A 27263-nucleotide genomic window follows, 5' to 3' on the forward strand; every position below is an offset into this window, starting at 1 on the left:
CTACCCTAATTTGTCTGACAGAAAGCAGTACCTAAAATGAAAAACAGCTCGCAAATGCTATGTGTGTCTTAAACTATTAGTTTGAACCATATGAGATTGCTGATATTTGACCGTTTCTGACCTAACAAAACTGCAATTCCATATAATTCAACTTAAAACATATGTGCCATTCAAGGTTCACATTAATCAAAATGGCAGTTGGCTCTTCCCTGCTCCGTCTGCAAGGCAGACAAACATACAGGCAGTAAGTACCCTAAATCAGTCTCCAGCCCCTGCCCCCCAGCCTGGAAACCACATACTACCACCACCACCAAAAAATCATGCAGGGCACCACACCTCAACCTGAGGGGGCAGGCTAGAGTTCCCGCTGTGAAAAGCTGTTCAGATCAACCCACATTTTCTTCTATTTGGCTAAGGCTTCGTTCCCTCCCTCCTCCAGTCAACAGCATAGAACATCCGCAAAGTGGAGCCTGCAGGGGAGAACACTGCTAGGTACAGCTTTCAGAGACAGAAAATATCATGGCCACACTGAAGTCCTATCTTACAGAAAGCAAGTCACCCTGCAGCTGTCTAGATGTACCTAAGCCACATCCAAAGAACAGCTCACTGGCAAATCACTGCCCTGGAAAGAAACATCTTAATGTTAAATATAATTCGGTCTTTCTTTCTTTTCTTTTCTTTTTTTTTTGGGGGGGGGGGTGGGGGAGGCTGGGAGATAAAGGTATAAAAATTAGCATTTAAGGTATTCCACTCTGAGAGAACAAACAAGTCATAAACGAACCTAAGCAGAAGAATTTAAGTCCAAAAATCTATATACTGTAGCTGGAGCAATCTCTTAGGCAGGGAAGTTTGCACAGCTAAACAGAAAAATTAACAGGGCTGCTTAGAGCAGAAATATTGCCCCAATGAGGGAAGATCTCAGTGAGGGGTGGCAGAAGCCAATCACCTACAAAATGGATACCTGAGGGCCACATAAGGACACAAATGCAGCACTAGGGGCACAACAGGGCTTTGAGGATTTCTCACACCACAAAAGGGACAAACAGCGAGGGCAAAGGATGACTCCCAGGGGTAAGGGAGGAGGCACAGTGACTGATGTACCTACCACAGGGACAGCGTGTTTTGCCTTGGACTTTACTGAGGAAGTGGAAGCAGGAGGATCAGCAGAAGCAGAGTAAAGAGTAAGACTCCCATCTCACAGGCTCTGGAATTCAGGCCAGGAGAAGGTCAATGCAAATGAAAGGAACGGGCCATAACCCATCAGGGGAAAGAGAACGTAGTTTCTGGTAAGAGGCAGTAAGCCTGACTAATATAGCATGGAGGTTATATGAGGGGTAAATGACCATGGGAACCAAGGAACAAAACGTACTCAGAGTTTCCATTTTTTAATAGCCTTTGCATTGGAAACTTGGCTTTTGCTTTGTCATGGATAAGAGAGCTCATTTTAAAACAGGAAATAAGGATTTCTCTGGCCTGAGAGGTTCTGCCACTGGGGTATATGCACCCAGGATCAGTGCTAGGGATGAGGTTTAGAAATGACCTGGAAGAGCCAAGGGCACTGTGAAATTGCCAGTAAATGGGCGGCAATGAGAGCAGGTGTAGGATATTTCATTTAGGGAAAAATCATTCAGATTATCCTTCTCAGATAAGAAGCTCTAAGTTATCAATTATGTCACAGAAAAAGGACTTAAGAATCACTGCAGATTTTCACCTGAAGACCGACTCAATGTAATGTAAAAAAAAGTCAGCTACTAACACTGACTTAAGGTCAATTTGGGGGAAAGGAATACAAGCTCGACTTTTTTTTTTTTTAAGATCAAGAATGTCTTTAGGGTCCTGAGTATATTCTAGTTTGAATAGTGGCCCTGAGGGAGAGATCACCATAGTACGATTTTTCCCAAGAATGGTTTCTGGAAACATCTGCAGCATTTGTACACAGTCAAATGTCCATAAATGCTAACAGCATTTTACAGGCGCATTTGCTTTGAAAAGTGGTCTTTTTAAAGTTCTGCATAAGCTGTTCTTGCCCTATCTACATAATCAGGGCCTAAAGCTGGGGCATGCCAAGTCCCATCAACCTCCTGGGGCCCAGTGGATTATTTAGAAGCTAATATAGTCATGGAAACAAGCTGTCACAGGCCACCAAGAAGGGCAGCCTCAGAAGGAGCCTCTTGGGGAGGCTCTGCCACAAATAACAAGCTCATCCAGGCAGTGGGCTACACCCTGGACAGCTCTGTGCCAGGCTGAAACGAGAGTTACACAAGAGAGCGGAGCCCGGCCAGGGCCAGGCATAACTCCTGTAAGGAAAACTGGGAGGAAGAGCAGTGTGAAATGACGTGTGTGTGTGTGTGTGTGTGTGTGTGTGTGTGTGTGTTTTCTCAGCTGGCAGAATGAATGTCAGATTTTGGTTAATTCAACTTTTTATCATTCCCTATTATACCATCTTGGTACTAGCACCAACAAGCCACGTGACCTTGGGTAAACTAACATCTCTGAACATTAATTTCCTCTTCTGTAAAACAGGAGAACTATTATTAGTACTTACACCTCACAGGCCAGTTGAGAGAATTAAATAACATAAGCAAATAACATGGTGCCTGGCATGCAATGTGTGTTCTACAAATAGAAGGTATTATTTTATCATTCTTATTAACAAAATAACCAAAAAATGCTAACCCTAAACCCCAAGCTGGTGAAAGCTGCCAACAGCAGGCCAAAATCTTTCCAACTGGCTACAGTCAGGGCTATTGACACAGGAGAGCTAACCATCCCCTAGGGTGAGCTCTACCAGTCCACCTGCTGCAGAGTTGCTCCCATGTCCTCCTGATTCTAAAAGCCAGAGAAGAACGAACCCATCGCAGGAAAGTCCAAGACCATTTTTTTCTAGTGTACTAGCTGGCTTAAAGGACACAGAGAAATATTCTAATCACTAGGGTTTTTCAAAAGTCCTACCTCTTTGCTCCAAACCAGCTTCCTTTCTCTCACTGAGATGCCTCTTTGGAATATGTGGTCACAGCCTCATCTCTTACCTCCCCCAAAGCTCCTTTTTAATCATGATTTTTTTTGTGTTTTTTTTTTTTAATTTTCCCTGTTTAGAAATGGAGAGAGAGGGAGCAGTAGGGAGGGGGCAGTGGAGAAAGCATGTTCTGACAACACAGAAGGCAGTAATTAAATATCAGTCCAATTTTTTCTGAACATTAAATTAGAAAATAAAAGCCAGTTTACCTGATGCTGAAGTAACTATAAACTGCTGTAACCCCAGATAAACTTCTAAATTGTCCTGAAGAACTGGAAACTGAAAACAAAGAAACAAAGATTTAAAAACTAAAAAACAAAAAACACAGCATAAATGCAAATTGTAACAGCATTTCAACAATGAAAGAAGTACCTATGGTGGGGAGGAACAGGATAAAAACCTTTTCTCTGGGAAGCTTTATATGCAGCCAAGAAGAGGTGGCACCCTTCAGCACCTCCCACCCCCGGCAATTTCTACAATTGAAACCACCAGTTAATATTTGGAATAAGAAAGAAAATAACACACCAGTTTGATACTTTTTCTATTTTTTATTTTTTTTATTTTTTGCGGTATGTGGGCCCCTCACTGTTGTGGCCTCTCCCGCCGCGGAGCACAGGCTCCGGACACGCAGGCCCAGCGGCCATGGCCCACGGGCCCAGCCGCTCCACGGCATGTGGGATCTTCCCGGACCGGGGCACGAACCCGCGTCCCCTGCATCAGCAGGCGGACTCCCAACCACTGTGCCACCAGGGAGGCCCCAGTTTGATACTTTTTCTAAACAAAGCACTGGATGCTGGGTATGATTATTATGACTATTATGTTCTTAAAAGAGGACATCAAGCCCCCAAATGATCTACACCTTCTAGAGCTCTGAGACAGGGCCCACCTCCATTCAAGTCCAAGGAAAACCCTGCCTTTGAAAGAAATAGCACATATGCCTTATTAAAGTGCATGGCAGAGTGAAAAGACAGCCAAATTATTTGGAGTCAGTTTGCCTTACTCATTTAGCAGACAGGACTTTCATAACCAGAGCTCTACCTTTTCTTTCTAAAGCTGCTAACTCACCATTAAGATAAAATTAAGACGACAGCTCCCAAAGAAAGGCAGACGGCAAAATAAAATGGCACTCTCCATAAGAGAATACAAGACATAGCTGGGCTGTGCAATGCAAAGCTGACCCTAATAAATTATCTTGCCTCTAGAGGAGAGATGGACTTAATGAAATCTCCTCAAATAACAAACACCACTTAGTAAATGAAATCAGTCCTTATGACTAAGGACTCTAGCACATACACACAGGCAGAGAGTACCCAGCAAATAATTTGTCAAGAGTGAGCTTTACAAAGGCTAACTTTTCAACGATGTAATTTTTATAAATATATCTTCCACTTGGCTTAGCCACTTCTGAGCTACTGATGAAAGCATTAGTAAAATTCATATTACACCCAAGAGTTTAGGAAAGAAAAACAGAGCTTCCAAATGTTGATTTTAAAATATCTGGCGGAAATGCTAACATTTTTAAATTTGAGGGTCAGTTATGGTAATTATTATTGTTTAAAATATATACACTTTATAATACTGGTGAGCAAAAAAGCCTTACTACTCGTGCTATATGCAGGGAAATAATTAGGCTCTTCGTTCCCCTCCAAGTGGTGAGTTACCAGTGTTGAGAAGGCGTGTGTGGGAAGGAGCTCCATCACTTTGGCCACTACCTCCAAGCTCTGGCGTAAGTACCGCTGCCACTCTGTCTGCTGCTGCGGGGCAAACACAGAAGGATCAGCTCTCCCAGACAGGCAGAGTCTCGTCATCTTCCCTGCCAACCTGTCCTCAACCCCAAGTCCACTCTCAGACATAAATATGTGAAGAAATAGCAAATGATGGAACCAGGTTATTTGGTATTTTAAAAAGGCTAAGCTAAAAAAATTTTTTTATTTTTTAATCCAATGAATTAATTTCACAAGAAGCTATTTCCTCAAAAAGCAAATGATCCACATAGAATGACCTACTTTTCTCCCTATTGTCATAGGAATAAGATATTTTTAAAAAGCCACCTGTGAAATGCTCAAGTCCCCTTTACGTCATCCCAGCAGCTATAGGAATTGGTTCATTACCTTCTGAGACAGCCCATTACTAAGCACATATAAGTATAACCAACCACACCAGTGCCAGGCAAAGTATGGTCCTCAGACAGGCAGCATCAGCATCTCCTGGTGGTTTGTCAGAAATGCAAACTCTGTGCCCCCACCCCACACCTCCTGAATCAAAGTCTATTTAACAAGCCGTCCCAGTGATTCTTATCCAGGCTAAAATATGAGATGCACTGGCCTATATCAAACAGGTAACGGGAAGTGAAGCTAAAATTCACCAAGCCTCTACTATCCACCAGGCACATGGTCAGTACATCCACATGTGCTACCCTCACATGTAACTGTCAACACAGGTCAGTTCAGATATATCCTTCCACTTTTGGGAGATGAGGAAATTAAAGCTTAGAGAAATTCAGCGACCAGACCTCTACCCCCTTCCTACCCAGGGTTGCAGAGATTCGAATCCAGGCCATCTGATTCCAAGTACAAGGCTATTTTGAACCCAAATATGGCTTCCCTCAAGGTCTTGACCACACCACAGTGGCTGTTATTTTGAGAGTCATACCAGTGACCTGAAATTTTTTTAAATGCATGGTGCTTAAGAAAAAGGAACACTGGAGTTGTATCCTTAAAGACATTTTCCTTACAAACGCTGGGCACACCAGCATTATTAAATTCAAGATTGATTTTAAGAGATATCAGTTTACAAAATATATACAGTCAAAAGAGACATCCTTTCATTCTAGCCTTATCATTTGAGTATCTCTTTAACTATTTCCACCAGCATCCAGCTAGCTTTTATTTGTTGCCCAGAGTGTGGGTGCAAGGCAGGGGAAACAGGAGGTAGATGCAGAGTTCTTACTAAACCACTTTTCACTGTACATATGGTTTTCTCTACTTACCTCTCTAGTCCATAGAGGTAAATGCCTGTAAAACTTTTTTTTACAGTTAATGAACCCAAAGAGACCAGTCGGATACAAATTTCAAATGCATAACTCAAACCATAAGACCACTCTGGCTTAAAAATAATCTCCAGAGCAAAAGGCCACGGGTTCCAAGGCTCCATTTCGATTCATACCACAGCATGACAATGAATAAGGTCAATTAGGATGTGCTGCTTACATCGTCATCCAGTGTCTCGTCATCCAACTCCTCCAACTGGGCCTGGTTGTATCTGAACTGGATTCGATTCAACACCTCCGTGAGCAAGAGGACTAGGGCGTCTTCGTACCTATGTGGCAGGGAGAAATTCAACATCAGATGAAAGGAGGCTTTTAGCCTAGGATTTCAAAAAAGCCTCCTGTACTGTGAAGGGAATGGTGTCTGTGTTGGATCACCATACACAAGAAGCATCTAAACTAAACTTAGTTTATGGTTTTGCAAGTGCTATGTGAGAGTGGAACAGTAGCAGGGGTGTTTGTTTATTTATTTAACTATGTTCCAGGCACAGAACATACTGGATTGAACCTTCTTGATGGATTGAACCTTTTATCATTATATAATGTCCTTCTCTGCCTCAAGAAGCAATTTTTGTCTTAAAGTCTGTTTTGTCTGATATTAGTATAGCTACCCTTGCTCTCTTTTGGTTATTGTTTGCATGGAATATCTTTTTCTATCTTTTTACTTTAAACCTATTTGTGTCTAAAATTCAAGTGAGTGTCTTGAACAACATGTAGTTGGATCATGTTTTTTAATCCATTTTGCCAATCTTTGCTTTTTAACTGGAGAAGTTAATCCTTTACATTTAATGTAATTACCAATAAAGAAGGACTTACTTCTGCCATTCTGCCATTTGTTTTCTCTATATCTTTTCTTCCTCAATTCCTCCAGTACTGCCTCCTTTTGTGTTAAATAGATATTTTCTAGTGTGCTATTTTAATTCCCTTGCCATTTCTTTTACCAAATATTTTTAAAGTTTTTTTCTCAGTGGTTGCCCTGAGAATTGTAAGTACTATATATAAATATCTATTAATTCAATGATTCAGTCCTTTTAACAACTGTGACAGGTAGGTGGTATTATCGGTACTTTTCTGATGAGGAAACTACAATTAACAGAAGCTAAATAAACTGCCCAAGGTCACAAAGCTAGCTGGTTTGAACCCAGAGCTCCCTAACTCAACGTGTCATGTTCTTCTCTCTACACATAAACCACCAACAGGCTTGGAGCCTGCTCCACCCACTCCAGAAAACCTCAATTCTAGTCAATTTGTAAGAACACTTAAAACCTAAAAGGAGAGATGGAAAAAGCCTAAGGGAACAATGACCTTTTGATCTACGTCTAAGAACAATCTCTCGAAGAAACATGTGGAGCCCTAGGCTTGGATATTGCCCACATGTGATAAGAACCTAACTCAGAAGACACCATAGTTCTACGTGACAGTTGCTACCACAAGGGCCAACAAACCACTAATTTTCAAGAACAAATCAAGTAGCCTGAATGCTTGCCTGTCCTGAAATGTTTCTACAAGAAGTTCAGACCTCGTCTTACTCACAAGGCAAACCAGCCACGCTGGTTATTCAGCTCTCAGTGCCAGTCCACTCTCCACGTTTTGTGATGCTGGGACTCAGACTACACAACGCACATTCCTCCTCTGCCTGTTAGGCTCTGTCAACAGGGGCACTGGAGGAAAACTGGAAGGCAGAAGGAGGGGCAAAGGGACCCCATTCTTCCTGTGGGCTTGCTGTCCTGGCCAGTGTCACCCCAACAATGGTCACCTGGCAGTAATAATTGGTTCCAGCTTCCACATTCCCCAAACCAGCCCCATCACAAACTCTCAGAGGTGCTAGCAGCAGCCAGGTTACATCTTCTCCTCAAAGGATTAAGTCCCAGCTCCCTGGGGCCTCTCCTCTGAGCTCCTGTGGCAGTTGGGTGATACCCTCTCCTCAGAGATCTGAGCTCTAGCAGCATGGGGGCCGTCCCTCTGATATTTGACATTTTAATGACACCAACACCTCTTTCCTTTGTACCGCTAGCCCTAGTGTGGAGCTGCTTCCCACGGTTATCATCTGTGTTGTGTCTCAGTGGTCAAGGACATGGAAAGAAGTCATCTGGTGGGACCCCTGGGAAAGCTTCTTTTGTCTAACCTCTCCCTCTTATTCCTGCTGCCTGAATCACAGGTGTGATGTCTAGATTCAGCATCCATCTTTGACTATAAGGTGACTGTGGAGATGGAAGCCATGCCTAAGGCTGGTAGAACAACAGGTAAAGGGATCCAAATATTAACTGACAGGGACTTCCCTGGCAGTCCAGTGGTTAAGACTCCAAGCTCCCAGTGCAGGGGACACGGATTCAATCCCTGGTCGGGGAACTAAGATCCTGCATGCCGCACCGTGCGGCCTAAAAAAAACAAACAAACAAACAACAAAATATTAACTGACATACCAAAAAAAAGGAGACACTGAACATTTGTCAAGGAAAAGAAAATCAAGATTATCACAGATGACACAGATGTTGAATTATCGAAGATTTTTAAAGCAGCTATTATAACCATCCTCCATGAGGTTCTATCAGCTGGAAGGTGTTTTGGACTGAACTGTGTCCAATCAAAATTCCTATGTTGAGGGACTTCCCTGGTGGCGCAGCAGTTAAGAATCCACCTGCCAATGCAGAGGACATGGGTTCAGTTGCTGGTCCAGAAAGATCCCATGTGCCCTGGAGCAACTAAAAGTCCGTGTGCCACAACTACTGAGCCTGTGTGCTGCAACTACTGAAGCTTGCGCACCTAGAGCCCATGCTCCACAAGAGAAGCCACCGCAATGAGAAGCCCACACAATGCAACGAAGAGTAGCCCCCGCTCGCTGCAACTAGAGAAAGCCTGTGTGCAGCAACGAAGACCCAATGCTGCGAAGACCCAACGAAGACCCAATTTATTTAAATAAATAAATAAATAAATTCATACGCTGAAGCCCTAACTCTCAGTGTGACTGTACTGGAGACAAGGCCTATAAAAGTTAATAAAAGTTAAGTGAGATCATAAGGGTGGGGCGGGCCTTAATCCACTTATATGAAGAGGAGGAGACATGAGGAAGTAGGAGCGAGTGTGCTCACTCGCCCCACTCCCTGTTCATGCACAGAAGAGAGGCCATGTGAGGTCACAGAGGGAAGGCAGCGTCTGCAAGCCAGGGAGAGCCCTCACCAGAAACCAAATCTGCCAGCACCCTGATCCATGACTTCCAGTCTCCAGAAGTATGAGAAAATTAATTTCTGTTGTTTAAGCCACCCAGTCAGTGGTATTTTGTTATGGCACCCCGAGCTGATTAAAATAGAAGATAAAGGATAATGAAAAAGAAACCTGGAATTCAAGAATGAAGGGAAAGCAAGAGAACTGACAAATCTCTTGGTAAATACAACAGACTGTTTATTGTTTCTCTTAAGATCTTTAAAATATGAATGTTGGATGAAAGCAAAAACAGAACACTGTCTGATGGGGTTTTCAATGTACACAGATGTAAAATATATGGCAACCTCAATACAAAGAAGGGAGGGCAAAAAGATCTATATGGTGATGAGGTTCCTATATCACACTTGAAGTGGTAGTATGTTAACTTGAAAAATTAAATATATATATATATATATATATATATATATATATATTTTTTTTTTTTTTTTGCAGTACGTGGGCCTTTCACTGTTGTGGCCTCTCCCGTTGCAGAGCACAGGCTCCGGACGTGCAGGCTCAGCAGCCATGGCTCACGGGCCCAGCCACTCCACGGCATGTGGGATCTTCCCGGACCAGGGCACGAACCCGTGTCCCCTGCATCGGCAGGAGGACTCTCAACCACTGCGCCACCAGGGAAGCCCGTATATGTATTTTAATATACAGAGCAACCACTTAAAAAACTCACATAAAGAGATATAGTCAAACACTCAATAGATACATTGAAAAGGAAAACTAAACTTGTGTGAAACAACAGAGTCTCAAAATAAATGAAGCAAAAACTGATAGAACTGAAAGGAGATGTAGACAAATCCATAATTATACCTGGGAGAATTCACCTCTCTCTCAGTAACTGATAGAACAAACCGGATAAACACAACATATAGAACACCATCAACCAACCTGACCTAACTGACATATCTAGAACACTCCACCCAACAACAGTAGAATGCACACTCTTTTCAAGTGCACAATGAACAATCACCAAGAAGACTAGATCATAAAACAAACCTTAACAAATTGAAAAGAACTGAAATCACCCAAAATGTGTTTGCAGATCATTATCAACTAGAAAACAATAATGAGTAGACATATGGAAAATCCCCAAATATTTGGAAATTAAACAACAAAGAGGAACCCAAGAGAAATTACAAAATATTTTAAATTGAATGGAAAGGAAAATAAAACATATTAAAATTTGATAAAGCTAAAGCAGTGCTCAGAGAGAAACTTATAGCATTACACGGTTAAATATACAATGTAAATATACCTATAGACCTGGGTAGCTCAAGCCACAAATGTGATTCCAAAAGCACCTCAACTTCTTCTGGGAGTTAAATAAAATTATACACATTAAGGTGACTACATAGTAGGTGTTTGTAAACATATGATGAATGAAGGAACAAGAGAACAAACAAATGAATAAACACGCAGGGACTAAATAAACAAAACTACAAGTCAGATAACTATGAAGCACTGAAGCACAGTCCTGGATAGCTTTTCCAACTCAATGAAATAACTAAGATTCCATTCCCTTGCTCTCTGGGGCAGTCAACAGCATGAATTTCTCGTAGCAAGAGCTAGAAAGCTACTGAAGCCCTGGTACAACCCTAGTTAATACCTTCTATTAACTGTATCAAAATGCCATGTGTCACAATGGCACTTCCTCTCTATTTAGCAGAAAAACCCACTCAGAAAAAAAGGGCAGCAATTTTTCTCACGCTTACCCACATTTGTTTATAGTCCAATTGAAAGTCACCCAGAATCCCTGGCAGGTCTATGGCCAGCACTTGCCAGTACTTTCATGACAAAGGGGTTCACAGGACATGACTCAATAACTTCAGGTTGCTTAACTCACTTCAGGTTTCCTCATCTTCCTGTAAAAATAAGTTTCTACACAGGTGTCTCCCTTCACATTGACAAGCATAGAGAGAAGGGAGTGAGAGAGAGAGAAAAGGGACGAGAACCAATACTTATTTACTGAACACCTACGGTCAGCCAAGGTACTTTACACACACTGGTTCATTTAATTTGCTCAACAACTTGTAAAGTAGGAACAACCATTCCCAAAGTACAAAGAGGAGAAAAGGAGACTGAAATTTAGGTCTTCCCACACCACAGATTCAAAATGGCAAACCTGAACAGTAAACCCCATTAGCAATTTTGTTGAGCTGGGTATGTTACAGAACATTTATTCCATTAACACTGGGACTCAAGTTCTCTAAGTCCCCACCAGTTCTGACCAAGAAACTCTTGAGGATCCTCACTGAACAAGGAACATGCAGAGCTCCAATTTCCAAGCTCCTAGGACCAAAAATAAATCCATGTACATTTGTGCTTCTAAATTCATAGCCTACAATGCCTATCACTTTGTTGTGATGAATGATGCAAAACCTTTAAACCACAAGGGACAGGAACTGAATGCTGTCTCTGTGACTTAACCACACCTACGTTTTACATTTAAGATACCAAGAAAACATTCTTGACTACTTCCTGCAAGATCAGTTGCTTCTGAAATTCTGGCTCAAGCCACAAAAGCCCCCCAACTTCTTTCAGATACATTTTCTCAGTTGAAAAACATTTGATTGCATTTACATGCTCTTCATTAAAATGAATGTGGTAATTATCTGTAGCCAGTGCTCTATATCAGTTGCTTCTGCAAAACAGTGTATCTCTAATATATTGGGATCTCTAATATAACCTAGAGCAGTGGTTTAACTTTCATTTAAAATTTTTTCAGGGCTTCCCTGGTGGCGCAGTGGTTAAGAATCCGCCTGCCAATGCAGGGGACACGGGTTGGAGCCCTGGGCCGGGAAGATCCCACATGCCGCGGAGCAACTGAGCCCGTGCACCACAACTACTGAGTCTGTACTCTAGAGCCCGTGAGCCACAACTACTGAGCCCACGTGCTGCAACTACTGAAGCCCACATGCCTAGAGCCCATGCTCCGCAACAAAGAGAAGCCACCACAATGAGAAGCCCACGCACCGCAACAAAGAGGAGCCCCAGCTCGCCGCAACTAGAGAAAGCCCGCACGCAGCAACAAAGACCCAACGCAGCCAAAAATAAATAAATTTATTTTAAAAATAAATAATTTTAATAAATAAATAAATTTTAAGAATAAATTTTTTTCAGTGCACACTTGTGTAAGCATAAGAGGTGAAAGGAAAAACATGTTAAGTTAAAGTTCAACTATTTTCTTTGCACACCTCAGCAGACTACACCCTTCTTTGTAGTCTACTACCTTAGACCACTAGAGGGTGTCTGACTGACAAGCAGTTCCCCAGAAGATGGTTACCATTTAACAGCATAAACCACAGACAAGCTTTGAAGGTTTGGGGATTTTTTGTTTTTTAAAGGCATAAAAGTGTTATACATGTATGTTTAAAAAAAAAAAAGTCATGAAAAATTAGAAAGCCTTATTTAGGATAATAATCAAATGACCAATGAGAAAAATCCCTAGTGCTTTTTTTTAAAATTGGAGTACAGTTGCTTTACAATATTGTGTTAGTTTATACTGTACAGCAAAGTGTATATATGTATACATATACATGAATGTATATACATATATCCCCTCTTTTAAGGATTTCCTTCTCATTTAGGTCACCACAGAGCACTGAGTAGAGTTCCTTGTGCTACACAGTAGGTTCTCATTAGTTGTCTATTTTATACACAGTATCAATAGTGTATATATGTCAATCCCAATTTCCCAAATCATCCCACCCCTAGTGTTTAAAGTGGTCAGCAAGAACCACTGACAACTGTGACAACAGATGACAGATGCCTAGGCAGGCAAGACAATATCTGCAAGTGGGCTGAAAGTCTTTGCTATCCAGGGACCCTGTCATTTAACTCCACAGTCACCACCTCAGTCAAGTAACAGCAACATCTTCTATTACTTATTATTACTGTGTAGTCATTACTATGCCCATTTATTGAGTGCCTAATACGTGATCGATAGTGTGCCAGGTATTTTATATACAATTTCCTTGAATCCTAGCCATTCTGCAAAAGAGGTATCAGTATTAGTATGCTCATTTTGCAAGAGGAAATGTGATTACCATATAACTTGACCAAAAGTAACACTGCTGCCATGAAGCAGAAAAGAAATTTAAACTGTACCACTGCTCCTTCTATTGGTGCAACAGTCTGCACAAGTATATATTTTCTCAATGGAACCATATTCTCCACACCTAAAGCACATTTGTACTGTGCTTTAAAAAGCATTTTCATATTAATCATGTATGTCCTCAGTTTATTCTTCCAACAAGCCTGAGATATGTGAAAGAATATCTACCACTTATATATAGCAAAATCAGGCACAGTCCCAGAACCAAAGGATGCAACCGCTCAGCATACAAGAAAGAGAATTTGGCGGAAGTGTCTTTTCTTTGAACAATCTCATTCAACAACACAATTACTCACAGTTGGCAAATTCACCAAAAACAGGATCCACTGTTGTGTAAGAAGGTTTCTGACACACAAATAAACTACCCATAACCACATGTGACCTGACACCATAACAAGCTGGAAGCTATTTTGCAATCACAAAAATAGTTTTGGGAATGAAAGTGCAAATGCTAAACTTGGAATGCAAATACTGTTTCGAATTTTAAAAACGCATAAAACCTCAGCAATGGAAAGGGTTTTAGAGACTCAGTCCAACTCTCCCCAGTTGGGGGGTCTCCTCACCACCTCCATTTGGCACATTTCTGGGGGAGGGGCGTTCACTATCTCCACCATCAACCACTAATACTATTTACTGAGCATCTGTAATGTGCTGAGCATTCTAGATATATTAGCTTCAAATAATTAGATATATAACGACCACAGTGTACAGGAACCATACTTTCTGCCTGCAAACAAGAAAAAATGGGCTTGAGAAACGGGGGGAAAAAACATTTCCCCATTTTCTGTTTTTTAAAATAAAATTAGAAGTACAAAAATGACTATCTCTGGACTGCGGGATTATAGATAACTTTTTTTTATATTTTTCTATCTTTGCTAGTTTTTAAAATAAATATTTTTTTCCTGACAAGTATTTATTACTTTATTTGGGAAATTTTCAAGCACATACAAAAGGAGTGAGGCTATAATGAACCCCAAGTTCCTATCAATTAAGTTCAAACCAATTATCAACACATGGCCAACCCACTTCCCCCTCTATCCCCAGGGAATTTTTTTTTTTTTTTTTTTTTTTTTTTTTTGCGGTACGCGGGCCTCTTACTGTTGTGACCTCTGCCGTTGTGGAGCACAGGCTCCAGACGCGCAGCCTCAGCGGCCATGGCTCACGGGCCCAGCTGCTCCGCAGCATGTGGGATCTTCCCGGACCGGGGCACGAACCCGTGTCCCCTGCATCAGCAGGCGGACTCTCAACCACTGCGCCACCAGGGAAGCCCCCCAGGGAATTATTTTAAAGCAAATCCCATATATCATATCATTTTATCCAGTAAATACTTCAGGTTGTATCTCTAAAATAAGGGCCATGGGGGAGGATGGGGACCACAAAAACATTATCATACCTAAAAAATTAACAATACATATTACTTTTTTAACCAGAAAAATGTATTTTTAAAAAATGAGATATTTAAGGGGAAGAAAGAAGAAAATGCTCAATGGCTTTACTACCTAAACAGCTTACATGACTCAGTTTCACTAAAGAGGTCTGACTGCATGGTTGCCTCTTTAGGCCACAAGAAAAACTGACAAAAATGTTTATTTCTGCTTATAAATGTTTCTGTGGTTTACCTGTTGAGAACTGCTTCCTTGTCTCCCAGACGGCTTTTAATTTTACTTGTCAGATAGTCCAAAAAGAGCGTCCAGATATCCAAACAAGAGAAGTAACCTTCATGAGTAGGCTATGGTGCAAAAGAAATCCAGACAATGAAATTACTTAATGCAACTACTCCTTAGAAACACACCCACCAGTGTTTACATACACCAGAATGCTACAACCATAAGCCTAGGTTCCCTCGGCTTCTTGGTAACCACAATTGGTGTCTTTTATTCAGTCTTCACGATTGGGCCCTGTTGAACCTAACAAGACAAGGGTACCATGGAACACATCATTAAGGAGATACTGTACTATGCAGGGCAAACCAATTTACAACATAAGCCGAGCGAACACCTGTTTTAAAGTCTGAGACTGTGCTGCGGACAGCTCTTACAGATCATCCAATTCAAATCTGTTTTAGAGAAAAAGAAACTGAGATCCAGAGATATGTTCAAGGTCAGGGGTAGGAACAGGTCCATTTAACCCCAGTCAATGCTCTTTCCACTACATACTATTACAAAACCAAAACTAAGTTTCAGTGGCTCCAAAGTGACAAGTTTACACATTTGAACATTAGGAAAGTAACATCTGCAGTCTTCCTACATAACAGATTGAAAATGAGCTCGTTAAGACTGATCTACAGGCTTTAGCTCATCTGCAAAGTAGATGTGTCAAACAGGCTAATAGCAACCTCTTACCAGGTGTCGATAAGGACAAAGTAAGGAGAAAAGAGCAAGTCTTTGTAGGGTCCTAGTGCCTGGACCACTGCGCTGATCAACTTTCTCAAGAGCCTTGAGATTCTATTTCATGCAAAATCCAAGCACTATATTCTCCAACATCTAGTCCTTCTCACACATATTCAGTTTCATCTGTGGCCCCCCAATCCCTTATATATCCACTCAAATTCTTGCTACCTACAAGAACTCTTTGGCTTTACTTGTGATTACTTCATTGAACTACATATTTGATGGCAGGATCAGATATGGAAAGAAATAATACCATCATCTTCTTCAGTCAGTTTCCTTCCATCTCTGGGCCAAAGAAATCCAGAAGTTTACAAGGGCATGTATGGAATCTGTCCAAGAGCTAACTACCAATGACAGTGGTGGTGTACCCAGGCTGAGTCTGAGACAGAAAAACTGTAAACTTAAAAAATGTGGCATGGGGCTTCCCTGGTGGCGCAGTGGTTGAGAGTCTGCCTGCCGATGCAGGGGACACGGGTTCGTGCCCCGGTCCGGGAAGATCCCACATGCCGCGGAGCGGCTGGGCCCGTGAGCCATGGCCGCTGAGCCTGCGCGTCCGGAGCCTGTGCTCCGCAATGGGAGAGGCCACAGCAGTGAGAGGCCCACGTACAGAAAAAAAAAAAAAAAAAAAAAAAAAATGTGGCAGACCCCACTCACAAGCCACAGGGCAGCTCTGGAACTGGACTGCTATGCTATAGCTCCATCAGGACCACTGGCAGGGCCATCCTCAGAACACAAAATGAACCAGAAGAATAAGCAGAAAAAACAATAAGCCGTGTGGAAATAATATGGGTAGCTTGTGGACAGGCACTTGACTTGCAGCCAGGAGATGTAGTCTTGTCCTGGCTTTGGCTTGCTGTGCTTCCAGTAAGGAGGTTACCCAGCCGCCCTTCCTTGCTTTGAAAATAAATACCTACCAGATCCCTCACCAAAAAATATAACTGATTGATGCACGTGGAGGTGCTTTTGAGAAAAGCCACCATATAAATCCAAGTGTTATGGCTATGTCAAAGTAGTTTACAATTATACATGTCTTTCTCTTGCGTTTGAATTGAGGATTTACTGTGTGGCTCAAGGCTGGAAAAAAAGTTGGGCAAATACACCCTCTGTAGGACCTGAAACACTACCATTCACATCCATCTCTACAGGCCCCACTGTGAGGCCTTATGCACTGCCCACAGTCTGGCCTTTGACAATTGCTCTGGGCACAGATTGCTAAGGTCATAAAGGCAATACACTGACTGCACTTTTGGAGTCATACAACTTTGCAGAGCCCTCATGGACCCATTTTTAAAATGTACCCATACTCAGATTTTTTACTTTTCAGATTCCAGGGCTGGTTAGTCACTAAAGATCCTGGCAAGTTCCTTTAAAAAACTAATGATACTACTCTTCTCTCCAAGTTTGATTTGCATAGGTCTATTTGATTTTCACAACAGTCCTGGAAAGCAGAGAGATGTCTTTCTTCCTCCCATTTCACAGACAAAGAAACCAGAAGTCAAGTCATCTGCCCAAGGTGACAAGATAAAGAACAAAAACAGAACTAGACTGTGGATCGTAAGACTCCCCCAGTCCAGACCCTTCCCCCTATGCCATACTATCTCAGGCATGTTTTAAGAAGAAGGGGCAAAATGGAAACTGCAAGACCAAGAAGGAATTGGTAATGATACAGCAAGAGAAGGAGCAGGAAGACAGAAACCATGTTTATACAGACACCTCAGGGGCTCAGCAGTGGTGGAGGCAAACACCTGGTGAGCACTAGTGGCTGGAGGGACTGTAGCAGGACACTTAGGTGAAAGAAAAAATTCAGGAAAATAAACAGAAGAGAGGAAATGGTTATGGGAAGATACTACCACCATCTTCATCTTATTACTATTCTTTAAAAATATGCTGACCAGGGACTTCCCTTGTGGCGCAGTGGTTAAGAATCCGCCTACCAATGCAGGGGACACGGGTTCGAGCCCTGGTCCGGGAAGATCCCACATGCCGCGGAGCAACTAAGTCCGTGCGCCACAACTACCGAGCCTGTGCTCTAGAGCCCGCAAGCCACAACTACTGAAGCCCACGTGCCTGGAGCCCGTGGTCCTCAACAAGAAAAGCCACTGCAATGAGAAGCCTGTGCACCGCAATGAAGAGTAGCCCCCATTCACCACAACTAGAGAAAGCCCACGTGCAGCAACAAAGACCCAACAGACCCAAAGATTAAATAAATAAAAAAAAAATGTTGACCAGGACTAATATTTCCATGAATTGTAGGAACAAAAGGCAAAGTACACTGAGAATAACCCTCTAAACAAGAGAAAAGACACATTTTCCCACTTTACAGAGAACTTAGCTATGATAAAGGAAGAACATGCTGTTAATAAACAGATGAGAACTTAAAGCTCTCTCTTGACAGCAATTCAATTTCTTATTCTTAAACCTTATCCTAAAGAAATCTTTTACTACCAGCTCCTGGGCCTAGAGTGTGCCCTGCCAGCTTTCTCCCTCCCTGCCTCTCCAGCAAAGGGCAGCTTCCCCCGGAGCCCCTTCCAGGTTCCTGCCCTTCTGGCCAGTGCTCAGAATCGGCTTCTGCCTGCACCTTGAGGCCACCAACCCACACAGCCCAGAGTCTGCACCCAGAAATGCAAGTCCTCACACAGGAGGCCAGCAGAACACAGGGAGCTCAGCTGACAGTGACCCGCTGGGTGAGGGAGGAAGACAGAAGCTTGCTGTTTGCCTCATGACCAATCTATCTCTTCTCCCAGTATGTAATTAAAACATATATAAATATATAAAACCACCACTCTCGGTTCAATGGAAAATGAACCCGTAGGATTCTAGTGAAAGAATCATAGAAGATGAATATGGAAACACCCGAAAGATGCCCACTGCAGTCTATCTCCCTAGTAAATTTAAAAGACTTATCCAAGGACAGAGACCTAACAGAAATAACCAGAGCTCAAACACAGGACTTTTGGGTCCACATCCAAAGAAGGAAGCATCAGACACGCATACTTCAAAGCACTTTTTAGCTTTCTTCTACACCACGTATACTAAAAAGGTCCCATTTTACACAGGGAGCAAAATCGGAAGACGGTTCATTCCGTTTCCCAAACAAACCCCTCCTTCTGCCCCCAGCACTGGCTCCTTATCTCTCGTTCGTTTCTGCTGCACTTATTCAAAGGTATCTATCAAATCCTTTCTTTTTTCCTGGTCCCCTTTAAGATTTCTCCAGATCCATCTCAAATCTCTCCCACTTCTGATGCTTCTCTCCTACATCCTCACCCTCCTATATCTCATCACCTCTTCTATCCCTTCTTAGGCCTAGTGAGATCAGCATGCTTCCTTCTTGCTCTGCACTCACCGGCCCCTCTATCAGACATCGTGTCACTTCTTTAACCTTTGATCCTCTTCCTCCATCCGCACCCTTCCAAATCCCCTTTTACATACACACCCCCCTCCCAACCTCCACCCTTACCTCTCCTCTAGCCTCATTAAGTTACAACATCAGTGATTGAAACAACCAAAAAAGACTGCTTGTAAAATCAGATGCCCTCACTGACCCAGCAGTTTCATTCCTGGTAATATACCAACATACACAGAAAGAGCTACATATGTACATCAAAAGGCAGGCACAAGAATATTCACTGCAACATGATTCATGACCACCAAAAACTGGAAGTGGCCCAAATCAGCAGTGGAGTGGCTTTTCTAATGACTTCCTATAAAACAATGAGAACAAACTACTGCCACACACAACACAGATGAAGCTCACAAACATAATGTTGAATGAAAGAAGTCAGACAAAACAAATCTACATTGTATGCTTCCATTTAGAGAAGTTCTAAAACAGGCACAACTCATGTGGGATATTAAAGTCAGGTCTGGGGTTACTTCTGGGGAGGATGTGGAGGGGAGTGATGAAGGACATGAGGGGATTTCTGGGGGTGCTGGTAATGTTCTACTTCTTGACTTTGGTGGTCACATGTCTTGTTCGTTTTGGGAAAACTCACGAAGCTACACATGTATGATTTATGTGCTTTTCCATACGTGTGTGATAGTTCAACAAAAAGCTTTTTTGGGGGGAGTGGGGGGGGCTGCACTGCAATGCTTGCAGGATCTCAGTTCCTCGACCAGGGATTGAGCCCGGACCACACCAGTGAAAGCCCTGAATCCTAACTACTAGGCCACCAGGGAGCTCCCCAAAAAGCTTATTTTAAAAAGACACACAGGGGCTTCCCTGGTGGCGCAGTGGTTGAGAGTCCGCCTGCCGATGCAGGGGACACGGGTTCGTGCCCTGGTCCAGGAAGATCCCACATGCCGCGGAGCGGCTGGGCCCGTGAGCCACGGCCGCTGAGCCTGCGTGTCCGGAGCCTGTGCTCCGCAACAGGAGAGGCCACAACAGTGAGAGGCCCGTGTACCGCAAAAAAAAAAAAAAAGACACACAAATGGGCACAAGTGATAGGGCATGACAGAAATGTTTAAAACTGGACTCTGATGATGGCTGCACAAGTCTATAAAACTACCGAACATCACTGAATTGTACAATTACAATGGGTGAATTGCACAGTAAGTAAATGTTATCTCAATAAAGCTGCTAAAATATATATAGAAACAAACAATATTGAGTCATCAGAATGTAAATTCAGTGAACGCAAGGACTTTGTTTACAAGGGTTATAGGCCTCACTCCTGGAACACAACAGAAGCTCAAAAAACGTTTGCTGAATGGGGGAAACAACTGGATCCACCAAAACTGAACTCTTGAGAACTTCACTATTTACAATGTCCTTGTGGGTAGTCTTAGTGACAGTTACAGACTAGAACTAAAGGCCCTAACTTCAGACTTTTTCTATATTTTGCTTCTTCAACATAACAATGATTAAGAGCAGACTCTATCTGGCTCCACCGCTTACTGTATGACCCTCAGCAAGTTATCTTTGTGCCTCAGTTTCTTTATCTGTAAAATGGGGATGATAATAATACCTACCTCATAGGGTTGTTATGAAGGATAAATGTGTTAATCTTCATATAGTAAGCACTATATAAATGTTTGACAAATAAAATAAAGAAGTTCTTTCTCCTGAAAATAACAAAGTAGACATTTTGAGTGGCAAGGGATAGACATGGGCAGTTCCAGCGCTTTACCTGATGAAATGTGTACTTGAACAAAAGTGTCAAAAACTCCACCACGGGGAACTGGGAGTAGGACTCGATTCTTCTTAGGTGAACACTCACAAAGAGCCGCAGAAAGTCAGTAAACTTCTCAATGTAGCTAAAGAAGACAAGAAGACAAAAGGTGACAATGAGAAACTCGGCCACCTCCCTAGAAGAGAACTCAAATTCAATCCAAATTTCTTTCAGTACAAAACTATACAGATTTATAACAAATATATTTTCAGTTAAAAATATAAAGGCCTGCAACAATTACCTACAGGTCAGGCAACCCTTCATTCCATTACCACCTGAAACATAGCAGAAAAGCAACTTTAATCCTCAGACACTATCTAGGTAAGGCATCTTATAAGCTAGCGTCCTCATATTTTCTAACTCAGTGTTATGACCCAATTAAAGTGAAAGGAAATGGTACTCAAAAGGTCCATGGGCAGATGATCTGTCATTTCAATGTGGCAAGTCTGGAGGGCTGGTTTTCTTTGCTAGGAGGCCAAAATATTAAAACGAATATGCTAAAAACCCAAAAACAAAACAAGGCTTTAGGAAAGGGATGGCATCCAGGTAAGATATATTCAGTCTTGCAACCTAATGTTCATGTTTTTTCCCCACCCTCTGGCTCCTGGTGCTAATTAAACATAGCACGTCCCAATCCATTCTAAAAGTGATGTCAAATCTAAGGGAGGAGGACTATTAGAGCTGGACAAGACTCAAGGACAATTCACTGATGCATCATTTTAGAGATGAAGCCCAGAGAGATAAAGTGACTGGCCCAAGGTCACTCAGCCAGCTCACAGAAGAATGGGACTACCATCTACTCCCAATCCAGTGCTCTTTCTTTTCACATCACAGTGAATTCCCAATTCATTTGTATTCAAATATCATTTCACAGAAGAGTGTGGGTCACAGCTGCAAGGATAAGATATTTTTGTTATTGAATACACAGCACATCATCACTCTCACATTTCAGAAACTGTCATTTTAAGCTCCTAAATACCAAAAGGTGATTAGAAAATGAGATGGGCATACCTCCATAAACCACATTTCAGAGACAGATTAAAAAAGATAAAAGATACACTGGGCCTTAGCCAAATATTGAATGATGGTTAAAAGCAATTCTGAAACTCCTAACTGCAAAAAGCTGTGTTTTTTTTTTTTTTTTAAAGCAAAGATGTATGAGATAATAAAGGGAAAGAAGACTACTCCTCAGAAGAGCAAAACTGGCCCATAAATAAAACGTCCCATATTGTTTCTGGGACCTAGCACCCTGAGGGTGGCCAATCTGTGTGGCCGCCACACACAGGTAAGCTTATTTGCAGCTTAAAAAAATAATAATAATTTGTTTGATAAGGATCATGGGGTCAAATACTTGAAAAACAGTAAGGCACTAATCAACTGTTTTTAGAGATAGGAAAGTACAAAAAAACTTCTCTGAGGCCTTCAATCACTAATACTCAAGAGCAGGAACTCCTCATTCCTCGCTCAGCCTATTACACATTTTTATGTGGTTATTCAAAGACATCAACCAGTTTGCTGCTCTTTAGGAAGATGCACTCAATTCCCTACCACCCATTAAAGAATAAGGAGAAGTCATGGGTCAAATACCACACAATCTCAATTTTATTTGAATCTCCAACCCAATTTTTTTAAAGAATACAAGCAAGACTGTTCAGTAGCTAAAACTCCAATTTTATTTCACCTCATTTTCTTTCCCTTGCCCACCTTCTGGTACAGGTGCTAATGAGCAGTAGAAAGTTAGAAAAAAAGGCAGTAGAGGAGAAGAGAGGAAGAAACCTGGTTAAGCAGCTCCTAAACAACTGAGAATGGACTTAGCTGTTTAGAATTAGTGGTAAGGGACCCAAGAGCCAGGAAGCAAGCACACAGTGTTGTTCATGTCACCTTTCTGCTTCCAGGCACCTCTCAGCTTTCACAGGGCAATAGGAAGCATAGGATTAAAATATAAAACCAAGAGCACAAAAGTTACACGTAACAAAATCAGAACACAGATCATCCATGATGACATTTTTATACCACCCAAATGTAAGCCATAACAAACATTACACCACAGTAAAAGTCAGAACAACTGATATCTGATGGTTGGTACAAGCAGTTGGGTTACTGTTGTGATTTTTTTAAACATATGAAAATACAGCCTTTCTTAACCAAAGCTAGAAAGGATATAATAGAAAGGATATAAACATATAAGCTGTGTGTCTCAATGCTGATGTTTTTGAATTCAAATAGGAAGCTATTACCAAATAATGAAAAATAAAACCAACATATTACCATATCAGATTATGAGTTCTTTTGTGATTATACAAAGAAAATTTCACACAAAGCTTGTTTACAATGAACCAAACCAAAATAATCTCATGTATCAATTTTTTCAACTTTAGAATAACTTATTAAAATTGCTAAATTTAGAAAGCAGTAAAACTGTCTTAACTTTAGGCACCTGACTTTATATCCTGCTGCTTACTCTAAAGAAAAAGAAATGGCTTAACTCTGTATAGCTTAACAACAAAAACAAGCCAAGGAAAATTGATGAAAATACTAACAACTTTTGCTGCCAGGCAATCTATAAATATTTACTAATTCAATACAATTTATCTGTTTGAAAGTCTCTGAACAGTCAACATAATGTTCTTAATATAAGCTTCCAATTTTCCCTTTTGTTTTTACACAGCAGTAGCATCATATTAATGAAAGCTGTAAGATACATAAATGACATCATCTGTAAGGGAAATATAAATGAGACCATGCCTCAGCATACTGTGGGACCATCTGCTAAGAGTCCTTAATAAAGCGAGGCTAAGTGATTTCAGGCGCCATTCAAGAGGACAGTAACCAAGAAACTCAGGTGTGTGCCCCATTAACAACTCTCCTTTCTTGTCATCAGTGTAAAACTCACAATAGTGACAACATTCCTATACACTGCACGACGTTCACTTGAGAAAAGTCAAACAGGAAGAACCAACAAGCAACACCAAGCAAGGAAGGGCAAGTGTAACTCCTGTACCTCCACGGGCCTCCTCTCCTGTGCTTGGCTACGCATGAGCAGCGGTCCCAGTTCCTGCACCACCTCAGACCTGCAGGCAAAGAGTGAGGAGAGGGCGGACAAGGGTGGAAGGGAGGACAGGAGGTGGACGGGCAAAGAAGACAACCAACCTACACAATTCACACAATTCACAACTTTTCCAACTCGACTCGCTTCCCTTAACCACCCTAGCCCTTCCAGCTAAGCTTGGACTTACTGGTACACACCTACCTCTCCGTTCCTCACCAGGAGCCCCAGATTCTGAAACCAAAGAGGATTACAGACACTATGCAGCGCAACGTGATAAACAGTCAAGGCCCATTCTCAGGGCACAGCCGATGCCACACCTGTTTTCATTACCTCTCATCGAGTTCTTCTAGCCTGCTCTTCACCGTGTGGGCATTGTTATCCTTGGTGATTTTCTGCAGGAGGTAGAAAGTCTGCTGGAACATACGCAGTAAGTACTCCTCGAACTCCATAGGCACACAGTTCTTGGACATGAGTTCATTGATGCAGGACATGGCCAGGACCCCAAGCCGGCCGCGCTCCTGACCCAACACACAGTTCTGGCTGCTGCCATTAACTGATGCCATCTTTCTGGCCCGGATGTCACAGCCAAAGCGTGCAAAGTGGAAGATGGTGGTAAGGAGGGACGGGGTGATGCTGGCAGACAGAGGAATCCAACTGAAGAGATGGGCCAGGCACTCCAAGGCCAGGGAACAGATATACTCACTCTCCACATCAAGGATGGGGATTGGCTGATTCAACAGTTTGGCTGAACTAGGACTCTGCAACAGGTTACTCAGTAAGTCGCCTGAAACACAAAAGGCTTTTAAGATACACACTATCAAATCTCTTATAAACCAATGTAAGTAATTCTCCTCACAAAAAACAAAAACAAAAAACCAAGCATTAGCATAAAGCAGAAGTTCTCAAAGTTTGGTCCAGGGACCCCTGAGAGCCCCCAGACGCTTTTCGGGGTTCACAAATTCAAAACTATTTTTAAAAGAATGTTATTTTCCTTTTTCACTTTTATTATCTCACAAGTGTACAACGGAGTTTTCCAGAGGTTACACGCCAAGTTACAAGCAACAGAGAAAAAGCAAACGCTATCTATCATTAAGCTACATATTAAAGAGATTTACAAAAATGTAATGCCGCTCTTCTCAGTAAGTGTTTTTGTTTGCTTTGGAAAAGTTATTTTTCATTAAGATGTATTATTTGTTAATATGCACTGAGTTCATCACAGTTACTTTTAAAAGAATTAATAAATATTTCCAAATTTTCTCAGTTTGAATACCCATAGATAAAACCCACAAAGCTCTTTAAGGACCTCAATAATTCTTAAGAGTAAAGGGGTCCAGGGAATTCCCTGGTGGCACAGTGGTTAAGAATCCACCTGCCAATGGAGGAGACACGGGTTCAAGCCCTGGTCCAGGAAGATCCCACATGCCGCAGAGCAACTAAGCCCGTGTGCCACAACTACTGAGCCTGCGCTCTACAGTCAGCGAGCCACAACTACTGAGCCCGCATGCCACAACTACTGAAGCCCGGGCGCCTAGAGCCTGTGCTCCGCAACAAGAGAAGCCACCGCAGTGAGAAGCCCGCACACCGCAACGAAGAGGAGCCCCCACTCACCACAACTAGAGAGAAAGCCTGTGTGCAGGAACAAAGACCCAATACAGCCAAAAAATAATAATAATAATTAATTAATTTTTTTAAAAAAAAGAATAAAGGGGTCCAGGGTGGGCGAAACAGGTGAAGGTGGTAAAAAGGTACAAACTTCCAGCTGTAAGACAAATAAGTCCTGGGGATGTAATGTACAATATGGTGACTATAGTTTACAATACTGTATTGTATATTTGAAAGTTGCTAGTAGTGTAAAATAAATTCTCACAAGAAAAAAATTTGTAACTATGTGTGGTAATGGATCTACATTTACTGTGGTGATCATTTTGCAAATATACATAAATCACTATTTTGTACACCTGCAACTAACAGTGTTATATGTCAATTATACCTCAATTAAAAAAAAAAAAAAGAGTAAACAGGTCCAAAGACCAAAAATTTGAAACTACTGGGCTAGTCAAGGTGAGGTCTGTGGACCTGCATCACCAACATAACCTGGAAGTTTGTCGGAAATACAAATGATCAGGCAACACCCACACCCACTGAAGTAGAACCTGGCGGGCAGGGGCAGGAAGCTGTGCTTGTACCAGCTCTCCAGGTGATTCTTACGCTTGCTTAATTTTTGAGAAGCACTAAACACTAAAGGAAATCACACAAAATGAAATTGGGGGTGGGGGTGGCTATAAAATGATTTTAGAGAAGACAAAAGAAGAAAAACATTCATAACTATAACAAGAAGAAGCCTTTCCTGAAATAAAGGTGTCACTATACAAAATGAAAGGGCTTATTCAGCCCCAAGAAAAAAAATGAGTAATCAATACAAAAACTTCAGTAATAAGGGAAGGTAGGCAGAAAAGGCACATATACAAAGGAGAAAACCTCGAATTCAGACTTCACAGTAACAGTCAAAGCCAAAAAACAGTGGTGCAGTATCTACAAGTTCTGGGGCAAAGAATGACTTAACCCAAAGGTCCCCTTTGAGTATAAAGGAAGGTGACATTTTTTTAAAACATGCAAAAATTCAAATAATATATTGCCCACAAATTCTTAGGGAGCAACTGAACGATGAAACCATGCAAATAAAGAGATAAATAAAAAAGAATTACAGAATGGTGAAGCTGTGGCAAAGGGACTAATGCAAGCACTGAATTAAATACAGAATCAAGACTAAACAAATGGAGGAATTATAGAAGGGTGTGCTAACTAACTTTCTCATCTTTCACAAGCACGGAGTCTCAAAATATATGGTCTAAAATTAAAATATGTAGTAAGAAATTGGTTTTCATAATCTTTTTTTCTTATCCTTGGAGATATCTTTTACAAACTAATATTCCTTGTGGAAAAAGCATCTCAAGGTCAGCAATTCCTTCCATTTAATACTTCCTGTTAAATTCAAGTAAAACTAAAACTGAATAGTCTTTAGCAAAAATATATGATACCAAAAAAAAATATATGATACGATACCATTTGGTCCTTTTATTCAGTTTAATCTACCTTTAACTGCATTTATGTAGAGAGAGAGGTCTGGAATGATGTTATTTCTGTATGGAGGAATATTGGGTAAATTTTTACATTTTGTTTTTTACCTTATAGCAGCAGTTCTCAAATGTTTTAGTCTTAAAACCCCTTTACACTCTTAAAAATCACTGAGGACAGCAAAAAGCTTCT

General features: G+C 41.6%; 2 protein-coding genes across 6 annotated transcripts in view; both read right to left on the reverse strand.

Moving 5' to 3' along the window:
* LAT (linker for activation of T cells) overlaps positions 1-27263 on the reverse strand; it is a 237997-nt gene that overhangs the window by 41576 nt on the left and 169158 nt on the right. The window contains exon 11 of one of the 2 annotated variants that reach the window (XM_049699374.1): positions 15303-16339. The exons of the other annotated variant lie outside the window; for it this stretch is intronic. The gene's annotated coding sequence lies outside the window, so the exon portion shown is untranslated. Of the gene's footprint in view, positions 1-15302; positions 16340-27263 lie in introns of those variants that run through there. 2 annotated transcript variants of the gene reach the window in all.
* Positions 1-27263, reverse strand: part of XPO6 (exportin 6) — a 106764-nt gene that overhangs the window by 26883 nt on the left and 52618 nt on the right. For 2 of the 4 annotated variants that reach the window (XM_004268606.4, XM_049699351.1), the window contains 6 exons: positions 24327-24780; positions 20906-21032; positions 15009-15118; positions 6226-6334; positions 4678-4770; positions 3226-3295 (listed from right to left, as the gene is read on the reverse strand). In XM_004268606.4, coding sequence (XP_004268654.2) covers positions 3226-3295; positions 4678-4770; positions 6226-6334; positions 15009-15118; positions 20906-21032; positions 24327-24780 — 963 coding nt within the window. The remainder of the gene's footprint in view (positions 1-3225; positions 3296-4677; positions 4771-6225; positions 6335-15008; positions 15119-20905; positions 21033-24326; positions 24781-27263) is intronic. The other 2 variants (XM_033426057.2, XM_049699350.1) reach the window with 2 other exon arrangements.

The sequence above is a fragment of the Orcinus orca genome, chromosome 16 (assembly GCF_937001465.1).
Source record: "Orcinus orca chromosome 16, mOrcOrc1.1, whole genome shotgun sequence".
Classification (NCBI taxonomy): domain Eukaryota; kingdom Metazoa; phylum Chordata; class Mammalia; order Artiodactyla; family Delphinidae; genus Orcinus; species Orcinus orca.